At 44.2% G+C, this 19,114-nt stretch overlaps 1 protein-coding gene across 1 annotated transcript; it reads right to left on the minus strand.

Annotated features, from left to right (window-relative positions):
* Positions 1–8: 8 nt before the first annotated feature.
* Positions 9–19,060, minus strand: abtb2a (ankyrin repeat and BTB (POZ) domain containing 2a). The gene is made up of 17 exons (XM_027013798.2): positions 17,981–19,060; positions 8,358–8,507; positions 6,559–6,766; positions 5,483–5,635; positions 5,200–5,365; positions 4,747–4,836; positions 4,427–4,528; positions 4,096–4,192; positions 3,793–3,928; positions 2,860–3,113; positions 2,432–2,610; positions 2,154–2,259; positions 1,883–1,985; positions 1,697–1,787; positions 1,481–1,549; positions 1,084–1,197; positions 9–963 (listed from the first exon to the last, which is right to left on the minus strand). Exons 1-17 carry the CDS (start codon positions 18,825–18,827, stop codon positions 769–771), a joined length of 3,060 nt encoding a protein of 1,019 aa, XP_026869599.2. The 5' UTR covers positions 18,828–19,060; the 3' UTR covers positions 9–768.
* Between the last annotated feature and the right edge of the window lie 54 nt (positions 19,061–19,114).

Raw genomic sequence — 19,114 nt, forward strand, 5'->3', positions numbered from 1 at the left:
GGCATGAATGCAAATCCAGCACTATGTTTATTTACTGCACTGACATTTTTTGTTTTAACTGTAGGTTTACATTTAGATTAATTTAAAAAGACTAGCAGAACAGAGAAATGTCAAATCGAATAATTTAGTTTAAAACGGTCCCAATGTTCCAGCTTAGCCCTTTGTGTAATACGTCAGAAACATATTTAGACACTAAAATAGACAGATGTATGAATGTATACAAAATTATGTACAAGTTAGTGTTTTTAAAAAAACATTTTTTTTCCACAATTTTTTTTTTTACTCACATTGCTACTGTGTTTGGCTTTTGCCCACTAGAAGGCACTACTGCTACAACACTGATCTTACATCTCCCTGTATGTAAGTGGTATGTGCATGTGCTGTCCTAGGAAAAAAGCTCTCGATATATAAATGAGCTATTGCTCAGTTCACTCTGAACTTTACAGTTACAGTTTACTATGACCATATCACTGCACTCTCCTTTATTGACAACGCATCGCTCCACTGCATAGGCATGTGGTCTGTTTTCTTGTCAATCCATATCTGAATGTATTCTCCAAGAGACCACCTAGAGGTATATATGTCTTGGTGACTTGGACGCAATCCATCTTAAAACAACTACATGCTCTAAGTCTGCCGCTCACCAACTAACAGACATGCAGAGCTGACTCAACAACCTGTGCAAATGTCAGTCAAAAGGGGGCGCCCCTGTGGCCCATTTCCACCCAGGCTGTCCATCAACAGCTCCTCCATGCCATTCCAGGATCTTCAAATCGTGGCTGGGCTGCAGAAGGAGCGGATCCGGGAGGCCAGCACCACCTGCAGGCCATGCAGGGTATCTGGCTCCTGGGTGGGGGTGCATGCAGACGCCAGCAGCTCCTCTGAGTCTTGCTGCAGCACCTCGCCCATGTTCTGCAGGACGAAGCCCTCACAGAAGGTCACCAGCTCGGCCGCATCGCCTGCCTGTCAACCAAATGCAGCCGGCAAAAGCCACAATCAGAGGTCAGACTCAAGCAGTGATGGGCGTCCAGATTTCTGGTGGATGTCTGGTTTTGTGGGTGTAAGGGGTCTGTATGATCTCACCTTGGCTGCGTGGTAGATGGGGAGAGCGTTGCGGACAGTCATTCTTTCTGAGCAGTGGATTTCGCATCGCCTCTTAAGAGTGCTGAGTTGGAAGGCATGGGCCACTAGGAGGAGCTGGAAATTAAACACTTGACCGCTTTATCATACTTGGGTCCAAGTGCATTGATTGGACATATACTACTAACAAGGACACAGTGTCAATGATGCGAAGCACCAAAACTAGTTCACTGCTAACAGTGGCCCCCTGCGGCAACTTATGTTAAACGTGAGTGAATTACAAGCCAGGTGTATGAGGTACTTTGCATTTAAAAATCTAAACAAAGCTTTTCTTGTGTCATAGGAAACATCCTGAGGAGAACATTCTGCATGCAGGCTTATTTGATGAAGGGTCTCTTACCTCTAAAATATCAGAGACAGACACATCTGAACTTGGTGGTGCTCCACCATACAGGTGAGCCATCAGCATCTGACATAACACAGGATTTTGTGCCTTCAGTTTATACAGACTCTGATATAATTTTGGGGTGATATTCTAGGAAGCCATAGGCTCATATCATCTAGCAGACTTGCTGTATTGTTTCATGCTCTGAGTGCCTGAGGCATGAACAATTACCTGAAAAGTGTTGTGCTTGATATCTGTAATTTCAATTATATTGTGGTTTGATGTTCCATTAGACCAATGAAAGCTGAGCAGGTCTTTGAACCTTAGTGAGGACAGAGAGGCAGACATGTCAGAGTGGAGCTCTGCATCATCACCGCCGTATTGTCATGGGTCATGAAGCCTGTTCCCGTTGCTAACCTCTGTGAGACAGACATGAGAAGGACCCTGTGTGCGTAGAACAGCCTTCCCTCTACCAGGAACGTCACATCTGACATCTCCGAGTTATTCAGGAAATGGGCATCTGTTGAAACCGACAGTGGCATCTGTGACATTTGCTGACTTCTGCTGCCAAGTACCTTTGACCTCATGGTTGGCGACGTGACTGTAATTCTAAATGACATGCATTCTGGGATTGAGCAGGGCATGTTTGACCCAGCTGGTAAACTGCAGATGAGGTGCAGCACATTACCCAGCTGAGCTGCAGGAGTGTCCGTTGCCGTGGGAATAGGAGGCGGGGCAGCGGAGCCGTAGCAGAGGCTACAGATGGCTCCCAGCTGTTCACGGATCTCTTTACTCTGGGGAACATGGACACAGGTAAGCCTGACACAGCTGTTCACATGGATGCTGGTGTCTACAGTATAGGATTAATTTGACTGCAGAGTAAAAAAGGGTATCTGGTCATGAAATTATTTTGTATAGAACAACAATGATGTTATGATTTAGTCCAGGTTTAGGTTTAATCTCCACCTTGGTGGTTCTGAGGATGGAGAACAGCAGGGGCAGGCCATCAGAGACCAGCTCCTCGCGGATTTTCTCCTCCCACACGGAGATGAAGTCCTTCAGGAGGGAGAGCAGGAGCTCAGCCCTGGACTGGTGGTGTGCAGCACGCACAGACTCCAGCCAAACGTGCAGCCTCCATGGCACACCTAAAACAAACACATAAACACACACAAAGATGGACTGCAGGTTAAACTCTTGCTTGTCAGTCAGCAATATTTTAGATGGAAAAAAAACAATATTTTAGATGGAAAATAACAGTGTTCCATGATGTTTGGAAACAGCACTGGTAGAAAGAAAAGCAAACATAGTGCTGATGGGAAAGATTAGAGCACTTTGTAGCATGTTGGAAGCAATCCATTGCCTAAAGGCTTTCTCTGTTATCTGTCAGCATGTACCGAGCGCTCGGAGCTCCATGCTGACGTCCAGATAGCCGTGCTCGGCGCTGTGAAGGCTGGCCTCCTGCAGGGCTCGGCTGCGGGCCCTGGAGAGGCACGGGGTTGCTCCTTCTCTGGGGGTAGAGACAGGCCAAGGCCCCTCCTTCCCCGGTGACCCTGGCTCCTCCTCCACCCCCTCAGCCAGGATCTCTTCCAGAGAGAGAACGTCCTCCTGCAGCCTGTGTGGCTGGGTCAGCAGCTTCCTCAACACGTTCCTGCAGGAGCATACAACAGCACTCAATGCAACAATGGCATCTCAGCACAAAGCATTATGGGATTTGTGGTGAAATCCTGAGCCTAGTCCTCAACTTAATTAGTATGTTAATGGTTTGCCTACACTGAAAAGCATAGCTTCAAAAATGATCTCTATCTGCAGGGAACTACTACAAGATTCACTCATAATATCTAGTGAAAATCATAGTGGAATGCATTGTCAATCTCTTGTTACTAAGCAACAGCTAACAGAACAGAACATTAGCCATCTCATACCATTTCACCTAGTTATGATGGCAGGCCAAAATAGCCTGATAAATCTGCTTTCTGAAACGAGGAGAAACACATCTATGGCTATTTCTGACCATTGAATACATTAATAATAATAGCGCTACTTTTAGAGGGATTATCTTGGTAATGCTAACTATTTAATGTTTATGATGATTTGTTTGTGTGATGGCTGATAGCTGATCTTCTTATCACTAATAAAAAAATAATACAGGAAATAGTATGATTCCATATAGCAAAATATGAATGAGGGAGGAGGGTTCCATTTCAGTCAAAGTCTACCGTGGCCGTGACTTCTGCGTTTTACTAGATGCGTGAGCAGTAATAGTACAGACTGCCTTTGTTATGTATGTAGTTTCAGCAGGACTAACTGCGTGTGGCCTGTTACTCTACCTGTGGCCATGTGCTGCAGCATGACTGAAACAGCTCATGTTTTCATACAGTGATGATGACAGCGAGCTCCCACTGTGCGCAGGGAGCATGGGGTCGGCACCACGTGACAGCAGCAGGCTTACCATCTCATAATTCCCTAAACACACACACACACACAAACACACACGCACACATCTTCTTTCACCCTTGGTGAAATGGATGCATTACATTTTACATATTGCCTGGTTTAATCAGAACACTTTAGAAACTACATTCAGTGATCTTATCTATGATTACTACGGTGTTGTTTTCTTCTCTATGTACCTGCAGCAGATGCCAGTTGGAGGGGGCTTTCCCCTGCCCCCTGGTGTCCATTCTTTATAGTGCAGCCTTCCACATCTGCACCCATGTCCAGCAGCAGCTGAAAGGATGCGACCCTTATTTAATTGCAGTATTTGTTCTGTAGCATACGACATTAGTTTCCAGCAACCAATTACATTTGCTGACATAAACTTCACAAAATTTTAAAAAATCTAATATAGAATAGAATAGAAAAATAGAATAAAAATAGAAAAAAACAAACAACAACAAAAAAACAAATAATAATAATAAATTTAAAATGTACTACTAAAGTTACAGTAGATTTTCAGCCCACCTGTACAACAGATATATGTCCATATAGCACAGCAAAGGTAAGCGCCACCCTGTGGCGACTGTCAGGGTGAACTGAGGGGTGCTTCGGAGAGCAGCCTGGAACCTGCAAGCGGGAGCCAGAAAATCCTTCTTCACTTAGAGGCTAACTTAAAAACCATTGTTTAGTTAACCATTGTTAAGTTTAGTTTAGTTACCCTTTCACTAAGAAAGTAACGATTAATAATGCTGTATTCTACCCCTAACGTTCTGGCTGGATGTAACCCAGCTTCTAGGTAATCAAAGCCATACTCTCTATGTAGTCCACGTGTAGTGAGCACTTACGGCTATGTCCAGGTCGGCTCCGGCCTGGATGAGCATGTGGACCAGGGCCTCGTCCCCCGCAGAGCAGGCATACATCAGAGGAGTCATGCCCTAAATCCCCAGACACACAAGTGAGCAGTTACACACAGTCGGGCTACACTGCAGAGCTGAGCGAGCAGGGACCAAGGGATGTCCTTGGAACTCCGTTTAAATGTCACATAGGCCCAGTTAAATTGAATGGGTTACATCAGAACCTACAATTTCAGGTTTGCTACAGCAAGTTTGCTTCTTCTGAGGAATATGATATTATACAATATCACTATATGGTATTAATACTGTATCATTTTACCAACTGTATATAAATTATTCTAATGTTAATATAATCATATATATTATTATTAAATAATACACTATGCTTATTTAATGCCAAACCCTAGCAAAAAAGACCCAAGAGCTAGTTGGAATGGCCCTGACCTGGTCATCCAAAGTGTTAACCCCATCTGGACCCAGGAGCTGGACAGCCTGACCAATCAGATCAGTGCGTCCGCAGTTGAGCATGCGAAAGCCCAGGTCCAGGTGGAACTTCTCTGAGGCAGACTTAGAGTCCAGACGCTTAAAAGAGCTGAAACAGCACTCTGGCCTAAGAAGAGAGAGAGAGAGAGAGGGATGGAGAGAGAGAAAAAGGAAAAGAGATGTTTTGAAAGCACCCATACAGTAACTTTCTAAGTAACAGACTGTCACCCCGAAAGGTCCTTACTTCAGCTGTCTGGGTTCGCAGTCCAGTCCAGGGAGCAGCAGTCTGGCTGTCTGCCTCACATCATCACTGTCCACCAGCAAGCTCCGTCGGTGCTCAGCATGAACTATCGCCACACGCATCCACTCCATTAGAGGCGGCAGTAATGGGAATGGCCTGCAGGGGGCAGCGGATTCCTCCATTATTTCATGCTTTCCTTATAAATGAGACTTTGCTCTGCTGCACTGCAATCTAATGATGTGACAAGTGAAGTGGCTAGGAAATAAGTGGAAAGAAGTGTGGGTTTTCCTGAAGACACACCAATGCACACACATATATATGGCCCCCTGGTAGGGGGCTGTGGACAGTGATGAAGGAGCCATTAGACCTGGAGATGGAATTATCTTGACTGCCACAGGTTGGCCTGACCACCTGCCTGACTCAGCCCTGCTCCTGTTCAGCACAAACAAGCCTAATGCTTTTGCCAGGATAGACAGTGGGCCAAGTAAACAGCTGAGTAAATCTCAATTACTTGTGACCTCGATCAAAGACTTGATCCCAGTGAAATCCAAAGAAATACGTTGATTTTAGACTTCATGAAAAAAAGTTGAAATTTCCTTCCTCCTAAAGCCAGCCAGGAAGGCAGCTACTGTGTGCACTGCACTCTGGGAAGATCAGCATAAATGATTCCACCTGTTAATGTCATTGGCATTCACAAATTTCCACATGCTCATTCCGTGGGGAGAAAATTTCCAACACACACTCCACAAGTACAGTATCATAACAAGAATGGAATCCCTATGAAACCCCAATGAAAGCTGCATTATGTACATTTTACCAAATGCTAAGAGAATATATTTCACAAAGCAATACAAATATGACTTCTGCCAACAGAATTGCAAGGACAAAAAGTTTAGCCAAATGCGTCTCCACACTTGATGGCTTTAGAGTTAGAGCCTGGAACAGGCGGATTTAGAAAGCCCCTTTTCAATTCATGAATGATGCAGAGTTACAGCAGAAAACCCATTCACACAGGGGGTGCCTTTAGCAGATGAAGGAGACCTGCTGCTTAGTGGGTCACTTCCTGTGCCGTCACCCACCTCTCCTTGCTGAGGGCCATCCTGGGGGGCTCCAGGTTGGGGTTCTCCAGGGATTCCATTTGTGGGCTGTGCAGGAAGTAGTACAGGGTGTGGAGGGCGTCGGGAGACCAGGAGAGGGGCTGTCTGTGGCTGGGGCGGCCCAGGCTGAGCACACGCCCCCCCGAGACCAGCCGCTGCATGTGGTGCATTGCACGTGCCACCAGGTCACCTGAGGAGGTGCAAACAATTCAGCTTCATACATTTAGACTCCAGGAGCATATATGTGAACTTCAGAATGATACATTGACTCCATATATAGTGTATATTTAGACTCTAAAAGAACATACATTTAGACTTCAGCATAACATACAGTGTAACATACCTTGTGCATCATCTGCATATTTGCAACTTTTTTCTATAATGTGAGATGTGATAAATGTGGCCTTTATAGACTTTGAAAGAAGACACTTGAAACAGGCAATATATTATCTTTAAAGACCTCATGATTAAACTGCTTGGCTGATGTAACACAGAAACCATCTGCTCATTCAAATCTTTCTACTAAGTGACAACAAGAGATACATATTTTAAAAATCCCATTCCTGCAATAGGTAGAAACATGAGCCGACTCTGAGCTGCTCAAAGACATAGCCTGGACAGAACATTAAATCAATGCTGCCAGCTTTGCTTCCACGGATAGAAAGGTAGAAATCCAGGTAGAAATCTGGGTTATTCCCAGGAGGATGTGGAGCAGATGGACATGGAAGCCAGAAGCTCACTCCTCGGGGCCTGGGTTCATCATTAGAGAAGCCAGGAGCAGGAGAGGTGGCCACTGCTCTGCACATGGAGAAAGAATCACATTGGAAACCATGGAAGCAGAAGCCATTTGAGCATGACACTGATCTACTACTGAGGGAATGATATGAGCTTTAGATGTATCCAGTCCCCTCAGTTTTATGCTCAGGTTTGATGGGTTAAGTATTGGCATTATTGTAGGGCGTACATAACCTGGAATCCATGTGCCCCTAGCCTAACGGTGCCACTGGGTAAATGCGTCAATTACAATATTAACATGAGCATGGATGAAAAATCTCCATTAGGTAGTCCACAAAGACCTGCTTTTCATTTCACAGGCTTTGAGTTTGGTTGTTATTCTGCAGGTCTTTGTCAATCACAAGGCACAAAGGAGGCACTTTGTATGCCTGAAGACCAAACAGAGGATGCTGTTGTAGCAGGAACACAACTGCAGGAGTGTTCCAGATCTCTCTAGGGGGAGGGTCTCCCAGGGCAAGGCCGAGCCGCAGCAAACTCCATCCCCCCCCCGAGCCGTGCCGGCTGATATGTAAACAAACTGTTCACAGCCTGACCACACCTGCTGAAACGGAGCTGCCAGGCTACCCATGAGGAACAATGACACAGAGAACACAATGGCAGCCTCTTTTTGAACCAGCAATGGTCATTATGTAGTGGTGAAATAAATGAAACCATGAAACACTAAAAGCACCTATTGCTATTGATTTTCAGTACTTTTGTAGGCTTTCCTTTCACAATTACAGCATTTCACTGATGGTTCTGTCCAAAAAAACTTACAGTTATTACTGAACACAGCTTGAGCAATTGAGGGTTAAGGGTCTTGCTCAAGGGCCCAACAGTGGCAACTTTGCAGTCGTTGGGCTTGAACTAGCAACCTGCTGATTACTGGTCGAGTACCTTAACAACTGAGTCATTTTCTGTACAAAAAAGATTGGTGAGAAACTACGAGTGTAAGTTTAAGCTATAGATTGTTGGGGGGGGGGTCCTCAGGTGTCAGCTGAACTCACTGAGCTCCAAGATGCTTCCCACGCAGGTGGCCAGCAAGGCCTGCTCCAGGGTGCGAAGCTCCAGCTCGGCACAGGCCTCCTCTCTGCTCTCTGCCCCTGGGACTGGGCCCTCTGCATATGGACTGAAGTGTGTGGGCAGGGAGAGCTCGCCTGCACACAACAGAGGGTTTAAATCAGATAAGATGAAAAAACAACCCCACAAAATAAGAAAATTACTATTTTAGGAAGAGTTGAAGCACACACACAGCTATTCCATTATTGGAATTACTACATAGGCTTTTAGGTGCAATTACATATGTCTACATTGCAAATAATGAGAGGGAAGCTAGACAAAACTTTCTGTCTAGCTTCTTTCTCGTTATTTGCAATGTAGACATATATAATTGCATCTAAGAGGGATGGCATTACAACAGTCGCGCAATGTGTTTGTTTGTACAGGGAACGGAACTGTGTTCAACAACTGTGGGCCGAGATCATTAGCGGGCACCATGGGTTTGTCGTCCAGATGTTATTACCAGTTAGCAGAGCGATGCAGCATGCTATTACAACACTGCGTCACGGCCTCTTGCCAGTTTAGCTCTATTATAGATAAGGAGAAGAACTGAAAGGACTCCTCAGGGAGTCCAAGTACATTCCGCTCCTCTGCATGACCCTCCCTCTCCGTTCGTTCGCCCACTCTTACCACCGTGCCCTACCGCTTCCTTCAAATAATCATGCATGCTACGTTTACCACAATCAAGCATATTGCTCCTTAATGTATAGTGAACAAAGGTCTGGAGTGGTGGAAATGGTTTAGTCTGACTCGCAGAGCTTGATTAGGGACACTTAGGGTAAAGACTGACTAGCACCAACGGCTCTGGGATGCTCGGCTAATGCTGGTTTGCAGAGCACAGGGGATAAAGCATAATCAGAACAAAACAATGAGGGGATCTGTGATTTATCACCGATGTTCAGCTCCAAGTTGGGGAGGACTTTTGTGCTTCCAGTTTAACACATGATTCAAAATCCGTCCCTTCTCTCCAAGACGTCTGTTTTACTGGGTATCGTATATGGATCAAATGAGGGAGGAAGCGATGGGTTTGTTTTCTTACTCAAGGTAAATGATTGGCCATCCATCCAGGCACACATACTCAGGCCTCATACATACACTTGGTATTGCTCAAAACTTTTATCCAGATGTTAGTCATTTGATATATTCCCTTTTTTAAGAAGGAATGTTTTAACATGTTTTTACTTCGGTAGGAAGTACTCTTTGAGCAAACACAAATACAGTCTGTGCAAGGGTATAAAGTGTGGGGGCCTGGCTTACCCTCAGCTGTGCTTGGTGCTTTAGCAGCATTTGCTCAGTTGAGCATCTGCTCACCTGTCACCCAACATGACAGTGACCGGCCTGACTGACCAGAGCAACGGTCATAATCAGACCACAGCAAGACGTATCAATCAGTCTCTTGACCAAAGCATCAATTACGAAGATGCAAAAGAACAGAATATGAAGAATTGAAGTCATCTCTACTTTCAACATATTGCACATGATCTATAAAATATGATTGCTTTGGTGGAAATCAAGGTTGGCCTAGTTATACTCGCTGGTCTGTGTCTCCACAGGCACCAGAGGCAGACTGTTCCAGCTGTTTTTCATATCACATGTGCCACACATTATGGTCATTACCTAAAACGGCCCAGGTGAAAATATATAGCATGAACATTTTTAGAGCAACCTCAGATCTAGCACAGCTTTCTACTGTATGGGGCTGTGGAGTTTGGTCTACAGACCCGGCTGCATGACCACCAGCCACAGGGTGTGTTGTGCAGCTGGCCATACCGTATGCCCACACGCCCAAACCCCTCCATTGGGTGTGGAACGAGACACACAAACCCATACAGCACAAGGGCATCCAACCCCTTCCTTTTCCCACGACCAAGCTTGTCTGCACTGGCAGCCCTGGGGCTAATATGTGCGTCATAACACAGCCACAAGCACACCCAAATGTGCACGCCCGCACGTGTGCAATAACACCCACCCCCACACACTGCACCACACACATACCCCTCACCACACAAGTGCGCATGCGCATACACACACACAGACACACACACATGTGGAAGGATGCATGTGTGCTGCTTTTATGAGAAGGGGCAGGCAGGGTTTAGGTTGAACTTGGCAGACTGTTTGACTTATAACTACAAATCACATGCACCACTGATGTGAGGCTGGGAAATTCATATTAGTGTCTCAGGTCAGCCCAGGGGTTAAGCTGCGGATAGGAGTTGAGGAGAGGCAGCAATGCACCAGAGAAACCACTTATGTGTAATACATATTAAAACAAATTAATACAAATATTAAATCTACCATACCATAGCAAAGAATGAAAATCCCACAGAATCGAGCTCAACTGTACTTGATACAAGCAATACCAATAAGCAATGCTTGGCCAGGTGTGTTTGCATATAACATTACGCAACAGAAAAAACTCATTTTGGATGGCTGTCGAGGCATATTATGTATTTGTTTCCACTTCATTTTGAGAAAAAGGCCAGTAGCCAGTACAGAGGTCTTAAACTCAACATGAGAGAGAACCAGTGGCAAATGTGTGGGCCATTTCTTTGAAGAGGGGAGCTTCAGTAATTCATTTTGTAACAGGTGTGTCTGAAAAACATTCCATGAATAGAAGTCACCCTGAGTTGCCATTTCCATTTCCAACCTCAACCTTTCTTCTGATCTGTTATTGAGCATCTTTTTTTAAAATGATTTAAGGAAATAATTTTAAAAAAAAAACATTTGCAAAAGCATTCTTTATACTTACTGTGAATGAGTTTTGCATTCAGGACTTTTATATTATTTCCAGATTTCTCAGGATGGTTTTTAAATTAATGAAAAGAAATGACTGTACTTTTACTTAAGATAATTGGAATGAAACGTTTGGAATTGGAATGAAACTTTTTTCGGTTTTCCAGTAAAAGTTCAGCCGATGCAGCACTTGGAACAGTTCAGCCTGTCCTGATTATTTCGTATCAGTCAGCACCGCACTCCCCCACAGATAGCATGGCCTGCTCCACCACTCCTGTCTGAGTAGAGTCCTGGATGAGGACTCTTCATGTTTTCAAAGTAACAGTACACTTCTGCCTGAGAACTCTATCCACCGCTGATAAATTTGTTAGAATATGTCAGCTGTGACAAACATGCAAAGTGACAGTGACCCAGTTACTATTTTTTTTCTAGAGGTACAAGTGGCTGAGCTAGAACTCTGCAATCCCTGTTTTTGTAATCACAATCTCTGTTTCAAAGTCAAACCCCCAGTTTAAGCCACAGCTTCAAATAGAATTCATCTCAGTTCAGGCAGGTTGCTTTATTATAATTCCAACTGTTATATTTAGATTCCAGATGATATGTTTGTTTTGAGAGAAAGTTTTTCTGCTAATCCTTTATTTGGATTTCACAGATTGCATAAAAAAACACTTCTTTTCATTGAATAATGGCTAAAAGAAACTCCCCTCAAATATACCAAGTGCAGCCACTTTAATTTGCTCAAATTTGAGTGATCAACCCATCAACCCACTTCCCTCTCTTAAGGAACACTGAAACAGGAAGTCAGTCAGCGTGTATCGTGGTGCCATAGCAGCACTATTGTGGCTAGGCAACAATGGTGTGAGTGTGCCGTGGAGATAGAGGTCAAACAGCCCCTCTGTTTTGAGAGCATTTGCTGTAAGAATACATAGGTTGCACTGTGACCTCAAGGCGTGGAAGGAGAGGAGCGCCAGCTTGGTCTATATACATACAGACGAGTGCTCGTTTCTCCAGGCAACCAATCAGTGCCTGAGTGATTGCAGGTACCTTAGATCTAATGCGTTCCCTTGCCAGGAGCCAGAAGAGCTTTGAGCTTACAACTATAGTCAAAAAGGATGAATGTTCCTCTGTCCTTTGTTAATGATTTATAAGAGTTTTATTTGCTTTTTCCCTTCCATTCCTTTTTCATTCTTTTCCACATCTACATACCTAAATATGGTAGACTCTCTGAAATAAAACCTTAGCGTCCAAAATTTTCCAACAGTTGGTAAAATTAACATTATTGTCTCAATAAAAAAATATGTATTGTTATTGTCTTGTTAAAAGATACGTAGTGTGTTTACATTCCTAGCTGGCGCCTTAATGAGAGAGAGCCTGATGACTTCACTTGCCAGGCATTAGCATAGCTGAATTGTGACCAGTGATGTGTTTTACACTATTTCTTAACAAGGAGGTAACATACTTGCTAAAATTATTTTTAAAAATGGTTTTGCCCACACCCATGACCATGGCCCCATGGGGATAATACAGATTTTCATCTTGCTTCTGAGTGGCAGACACCTATGCACACACATAGAGCAGTATCAGCAGAATACCCTCTCTCAGGAATTAACAGTGCATTAATTTCTCAGATGTTCTCTGTCCATCAAGTGCAAAGGGCTCAAAACAATCTATTAGCATGCTATTTTCCACAGCCCCTTTAAAATGCAGCTTGTGACAGACATAAAAGTTGGGATTAGAGGGCATGCCCTCATCTTGCAACCGCATGGGCAAAACCCGAAAGAGGGAGTGATTGTGACCACCAAGTTGGCAGAGGCACTCAGGCATCCCGGCCAACCCATGCTCACTGAGCCCAGTTCAAGGAGTAGATGGGAAAAGCAGAAGAGTGTCAGAGATGCATCCCCAGGTTCAGCACCATTCCCATCAATCCCCACTATCATCCAGCTGCGCATCTGAACATGCGAGTCGCCTTCCAGTGAGATGGACACTTCGATTTTAAAGCATTTTGGTAACAATTTGTCATAGCATGTCATGGTTCAGAAGTGGATTTCCTGATCTGGGGCTTAAAGAGCAGGCAGAATCTCTCCATAATGATAATATAATTAGTCTAAGGCTGTTCGTCATGTTCTCGCTGGCTAACAGGGGCTGTCACAGAGAAATAGTTTAATGTGATTAAGCTTGTCAGTCTAAAATATTAATCAAGGTTTGGGGGTTTCTCTTTACAGTTGTTACAGAGAGAGAAAATTCTATCATCAGTCATCCAAAGCTAACCCAGGGGCAATGGAAAGGGTTCAAAGCTGAACATAAATGAACACCCCTAAATAAATAATGACATGTAATTCATGTATTAATGACCCATGTAACTGATTAAAGACACATTTATGCAAAAATATTGTGTCGCACTAAAATCCAGTCAATGTTAGATTATGTAAGACATGATACGTTCACAAAAAAAAAACTGCTAAATTATTTTAAATGCATTTGCTACATTAATCTGAAGTGCATAACTATGTGACATGCGTGTACAGCCTTTTATTAGTTTTTAAGAACAGATCCCCCTTTGGTTTGGTGGCCATTATCTTTGGTTTCTGGACCAGTCCTTTTTATGCCCAGCTGGTCAAAGTTTACACGCAAACATCATTATTACCCACTGAGGTAATAATGCTCAGTAGGCTCGATTCAACCCTCAAACTCTCAAATCCAATCATGATGACCCAATCATGATTCACATGCAAATAAGGAAGAAATAAAAGTTGGCTACACTTCAACCTACTTTTTACAGCGGCACTGGGAGGTGGGGAATAACTTAAGCTTGACTGATTCCCTCAGTGGGCTGCTTAACACCCAATTTAGGTTTTATTAGCTGTTAAGAAATAGAGGAAGTCATTTAAGTGCTACTCCCCTGTGTGTGCCAAGTAAAAAAAAAAAAGGAGAGACTGCTGTTCTAAGGTGTTTGCTGTAGTGCTCAGGGTTTGGGATTTGTAGTCTTAATTAGCGAGGCACAGAACATAACAGCCTATGGTGAATTACTTATCCATGATTTTTAGTAGAATACAAATTAACAAAGTAGAATACCAAATGAACAGAGTAGGTCTTGGGGATGGGGGTCTGCTCTTTTTTATTAACTATTTCAGACCATTTCAAGTCACAAGAGGAAAATGATAATGATTGTACACAATTTCCTGATTGTAGTTTTAAGGTGTTTCAGCCCTGGTGATTAATAAAATATCCATGTTCGTTGTGATCTGTAGCAGTGCACCCAATAATGCTAGTGCAGAAGATTCCCCAGATCTGTACACACAAAGGACACCAGTCAGACATGGCACTTCAATCCTGTGTTCACAAAACAGCTGAGTCACTGTGCAGGTGTGGAGCCACCCCTCACTGGCAAAGGTGACGCATTCCTTTACAGGTGATATGTGCACAAAAATAGTGCCTCCTCCATATAAGGGAAGCCTACATTTGTGTTCAGTCACACCTCTCCAGACCAGGTGTCATAAATTTCCAGCTGGGCTCACTGGGAACTGGGGAAGGTCAATGGCAGACAGGACAGCTGTCACTGCAGGCTCTGCCTATTCCTCAACCTTCAGAAGCCTCAGAGCTTGCTTAAGACAGCTGATAGTACTGAACCTAATGTTCTGAAGAACATACCTGAAGTATTGTTTATAATGGTGTTCTGCGGCTACCAGACAATAACAAGGGTTATTACAAAATATTGACCTAGGATGAAATGGTTTAACTAAACAAAAGAATGTGCAAGACTGAGTATCTGATAAATCGCTGGTAATCCATCTAAGTGTGGGTTGGCATTGTTTTGTATGTACACTGTATTCTCTACACAGACTTAAAGTAGCCACAAAAATGCTCAAATTAAGAGAAGGTCTTCAAAGGCAATTTTAGATTGTACGCATTCATTTGGTTCCTAAGTGCTCCTGCCATGGTAATGCTCTAATTTATTTGCTTTGTAGTGAAGCTCAGAGCAACTAGACTGTGTGGGTGGAACACTTTATGAGGGTAATTAAGCAATGATGATTGCGAGGCTCAACACACACAGTGGATCCTGGTTCCCACTACTGTAGACCCCACTGAACCAATCAAATCCATGGGTTCTAATGTGAAACGTGTTGCACCTGTAACCTCTCATTTTCCCAGCTCTCCTCTAACAGCCTGTCTGACATTACTGCCAAATAGAGGGGCAAAAGCGCACCGTTTATCCACATGGATTCCGGCTTTTCTTTGCCCAGGATGCGGGAAATCCTCTGGGCCCCTGCCACGGGGCACGCTTATTCCCACACAGTGTTTCCAATTGACATCGCTGATACCATCCAAACTGTAAGGAGCTCAGATACTATCGAACATTTCCGGTGAGGGCCTGTCGCAGTCATGATTGCAACCCACTTCTTCCTACAATTAGACATGGAGGCGCTCTCCCAGAGCTCTCGTCTTGTATGCTTGGATTCTCAAGCAGTTAGCTCAGGTTGTGCTATTACATTAATCAGATTTCCAACTAGAATATTACTGAAAAAGTGGAGGGCAAAGAAAACAAATAAAACAGATGAACCTTAGTCTTCAGCGGGTTTAAGGCCACATCTCCCTCCATCCTCTCCTTTGGGCAGACTCCCTGTTTTGAGGGAGTTCCTTGTTTTGAAAATCTTATTTGTCATGCTGCCAACTGGTGGTGGGTTGAATATAGTTTCAGATGGGATTTTCCCCTATCGCTGGCCACAGTGCTACCGTAATTTCTCAAACTTTCCCAAGCCATGTAAATCCATATGGAGGCAATGAAAGCAGTTCTTAAATGCTGACTTTAAAAGCTCCAAGGAGGAAGTGCTGAAGCAGCACCTAGACTGTATGTTATATATGGCAAACATTTGGATTTTAGTGTGGAAGTCATAGAAAAGTGTGGCTAGGATCTGTGTTGAGTAATCTTGAAAATCACATAACTAAGCATGTAACAACTTTTCTGGCCTTTACTCCTATTGTGAAAACACACAACCTCCTGCTCCTCTCATAGGAGTGAGTTGGGAGAAAAGGCAATATACATGTAAACAAATAAAAAGAAATGAATGGACAAGCCTGCAGTAAGGCACATACAATAGAAAATGGGGCCGCTCTGCTGTTGGAGTCGAGGAGGTCATTTGGGTCTTAAAGACTTCCAGATGTGGGTCTGTTTGGCATATGAGAGAGCTGCTTTTGTGTGGAAGTGAGGGTGCCAGCCATGTCCATGTCTGTTTCTGTTCCCCATCACCACTCAAACCAGTTCCACTCTCCCACCCAATAACCAATCCAAAAAAAAAACACCAGCAACTGATATGTTTGTCATTAATTATGCAGACGTGTGAAAGTAAAACTCACATTAAAGATACATGATGGCGTTTAAAAGAGAGTGTCATCACCCCAACTTGGACCTTTTGCATGTATCTTCCTTCATCTGATTGCTTTTAGACCAGAAACCTTGCTTTTGGAAAGGTCTACAACTGTGCTTTACCTTTGGGGCGGTGGGGGGTGGGTGGTGAGAACAGTGCTGCATGACTGATCTGTAATGTTGGATCACAGCAGGAGCGAGTGTGGGTGCCGATCCGGTTAAGCATACACTTCTCAGTGCTGCAGGTCCTCAGAGGGACTTCTACATTACGTTAAATGCACCCGGTACCAACTACAGAGTGCCACTGAATGCTTCTCTCATTCAATGAACAATATGGAAAAGTGTATGCCCCCTTACAGGTACCTGCCTTTGTTTTGTATAATCCATACACCTCTTCAACAGGATGGGTGAACAAATGCTGGAATTTCATTCCCCTGTTGTGCATCCAGCTTTTCTTATAAAGCAGTAAAACAGAGCAGTTTTACATAGGCCAGCCTGACAGAGGCCCATTCCTGATTGAAACCAGATCAGAAAGGAGAGTGTGTTAGGGATTTCCATTCTTCTGCACACGAGGCTCTCTCACTCTTACTGATTTCTGCCTATTCTGCCATGGGACAATGCACTTTTGGCCACTTTCGTGAGACACTGAAAATGTCACAGTCTAACTGCAGTGTATGAGGTAGTATCCAATCAGTGAGATTGGCAGGATATGAGAAACATGAGAAAGACCATGTTAAACACACACACAGAACGAAAGAGAGAAAGAAAGAGAGAGAGAGAGAGAGAGAGAGAGAGAGAGAGAGAGAGAGAGAGAGAGAGAGAGAGAGAGAGAGAAGAATCCATGGACTCACAATGTTGTTGTAGGAGTTGTAGAAGAACAGTGTCATAAGGCTACATAAGGCTAACTATGGCATAAAGTTACTGCTGCCAAAGTTAGCACCTCAACTGTAATAACTGGAACTGGCAGAAACCAGTACACATTCTGACTGGATGGAATACATCACTTTTTTTCCTTTTTTTTTACTGTCCTCATCATCTATGAGAACAAACTGCTAATTATGTTGTGAACATTTCTACATTCATCTAAGCATTACTTTTGACACAATCTTTTTAACATCATTTTCTAAGACATGTTACCCTTACTAAGGACATGTCAACTTTTTTTTCCCCCCATGTCTAGTGTATTGTTTCAACACATCAGACGAGTCACATCAAGGCGTCTTCACTTGACAGGCATAACAATTTAGTCTGTGGTAGGTTCTGCAGTTTTGAGAAGCTGAACATGTTCTTTCTTGAATAAAGATAAATCTGAAACAGGTAATTACTATTTTACTGATTCCACGGACCTGCCAGCAGAACAAGAGATGATCATACTTACTCAGTGCAACCACCCAGGAAAAAAAACCCCTGAGATTCCCGATGTCGTAATAAGATGGAACTATATTTGTAACTGCATTTCATTGGTTTTCTCACCATTGGCGTTTTTCCCGCAAATGAGGTGCTCGTAGTTTTGCAGGAGGCCGTAAAGCTCAGCGTCATTGTTGACGACCCCCTCTAGTGCATCTGCTGGGACTGGGCACCCGATGATGCACCCGTGGGTCAACAGCACCCTGCCAGCAATCTCTTCCACAAGATTCTCCATGCTAGAGGCCAGACAGATGGCCGCGTGTTCGTGAATGCGCACCGCTATTCGAGTGTCCACCATCCATCTGAAGAAGCGGCCCACGGAGAGGGTGAGCCTGCAGCGAGAGGACTTGCTTTTCCGCAATACCTCCCCGGAGCTCATACTGTACAGCGAGATGGCCTTCACCGTGGCCGTTACGCAGCTCTCGGCGAGCGCCCAGCTCATCACGAGTCTGATCGCACTCTGCACTTCAAAGCGAGTGCACCTGCAATGCAAGACGCTCAAGCGCTGAGCTTCTCTACCTATCCGCAGCAGAGCTCGGCCTAATAATGCAGAGAATCTTCGCACAAATTCTTTTGTAAAAGGTACACCTTCGCCTGCAGCTTTTCGCAGCACAAAGTCAACTTCGTCGTCTGTCCAAGGAATCTCCTCCAGATCGGGCAGTCTTGGACATTTGGAGAAAATTTCCTCAAGATCCTCCGGTAAAACTGTGTTAACAGTGTCCCAGCTGTCATTCCTGCTGTTCATAGAACCGGAGTACTGCCACCAGTTGCCCCGGTTTGGAAAAGAGATGACATGAGAGTTGGACTTCGATGAAGACAGACTTAATGACCTGTAAGAGTCTCCTGCTCCATAGCCCGAGTCCAAAGTCAAATCTTCCAAAGTCTTAATGTTAACACTATTCAGGGCTGCCATTTCAAGCAGATATTGTCCGATTCAGGTAGAAGAGGCTAGATTCCTGTGGCAGTCCGAAAACACAAAAGTATTAATGACATTAATCACTTTGTATGACCTTAACGCATGTCCATCTCCTTTTCTTAACGGTCAATCCAGCGTCCGAGCTCACAGCCGAGCGTTTTGTGAAGCTGGTCCTACGGACCAGCTAGAAAGTTTGTCGACCAGTCAGCTGACGGCGACTCTCCGCCAATCGGACCCGTGCAGCGTGCGCGCTCTTAAGGGCATGCGACAAAACGAAACAAGTT

The sequence above is a fragment of the Electrophorus electricus genome, chromosome 21, assembly GCF_013358815.1.
Source record: "Electrophorus electricus isolate fEleEle1 chromosome 21, fEleEle1.pri, whole genome shotgun sequence".
NCBI classification, from domain to species: Eukaryota; Metazoa; Chordata; class Actinopteri; order Gymnotiformes; family Gymnotidae; genus Electrophorus; species Electrophorus electricus.

Excerpts from the sequence above, each read along its gene's own strand:
- abtb2a (XM_027013798.2), bottom strand. The coding sequence starts at position 18,827 with ATGGCAGCCCTGAATAGTGTTAACATTAAGACTTTGGAAGATTTGACT. Across the intron at positions 6,767-8,357 it reads GGGAAGCATCTTGGAGCTCA|GTGACCTGGTGGCACGTGCA; the intron begins GTGAGTTCAGCT and ends GCACCTCCTCAG. Across the intron at positions 964-1,083 it reads CCATCTACCACGCAGCCAAG|GCAGGCGATGCGGCCGAGCT; the intron begins GTGAGATCATAC and ends TTTGGTTGACAG.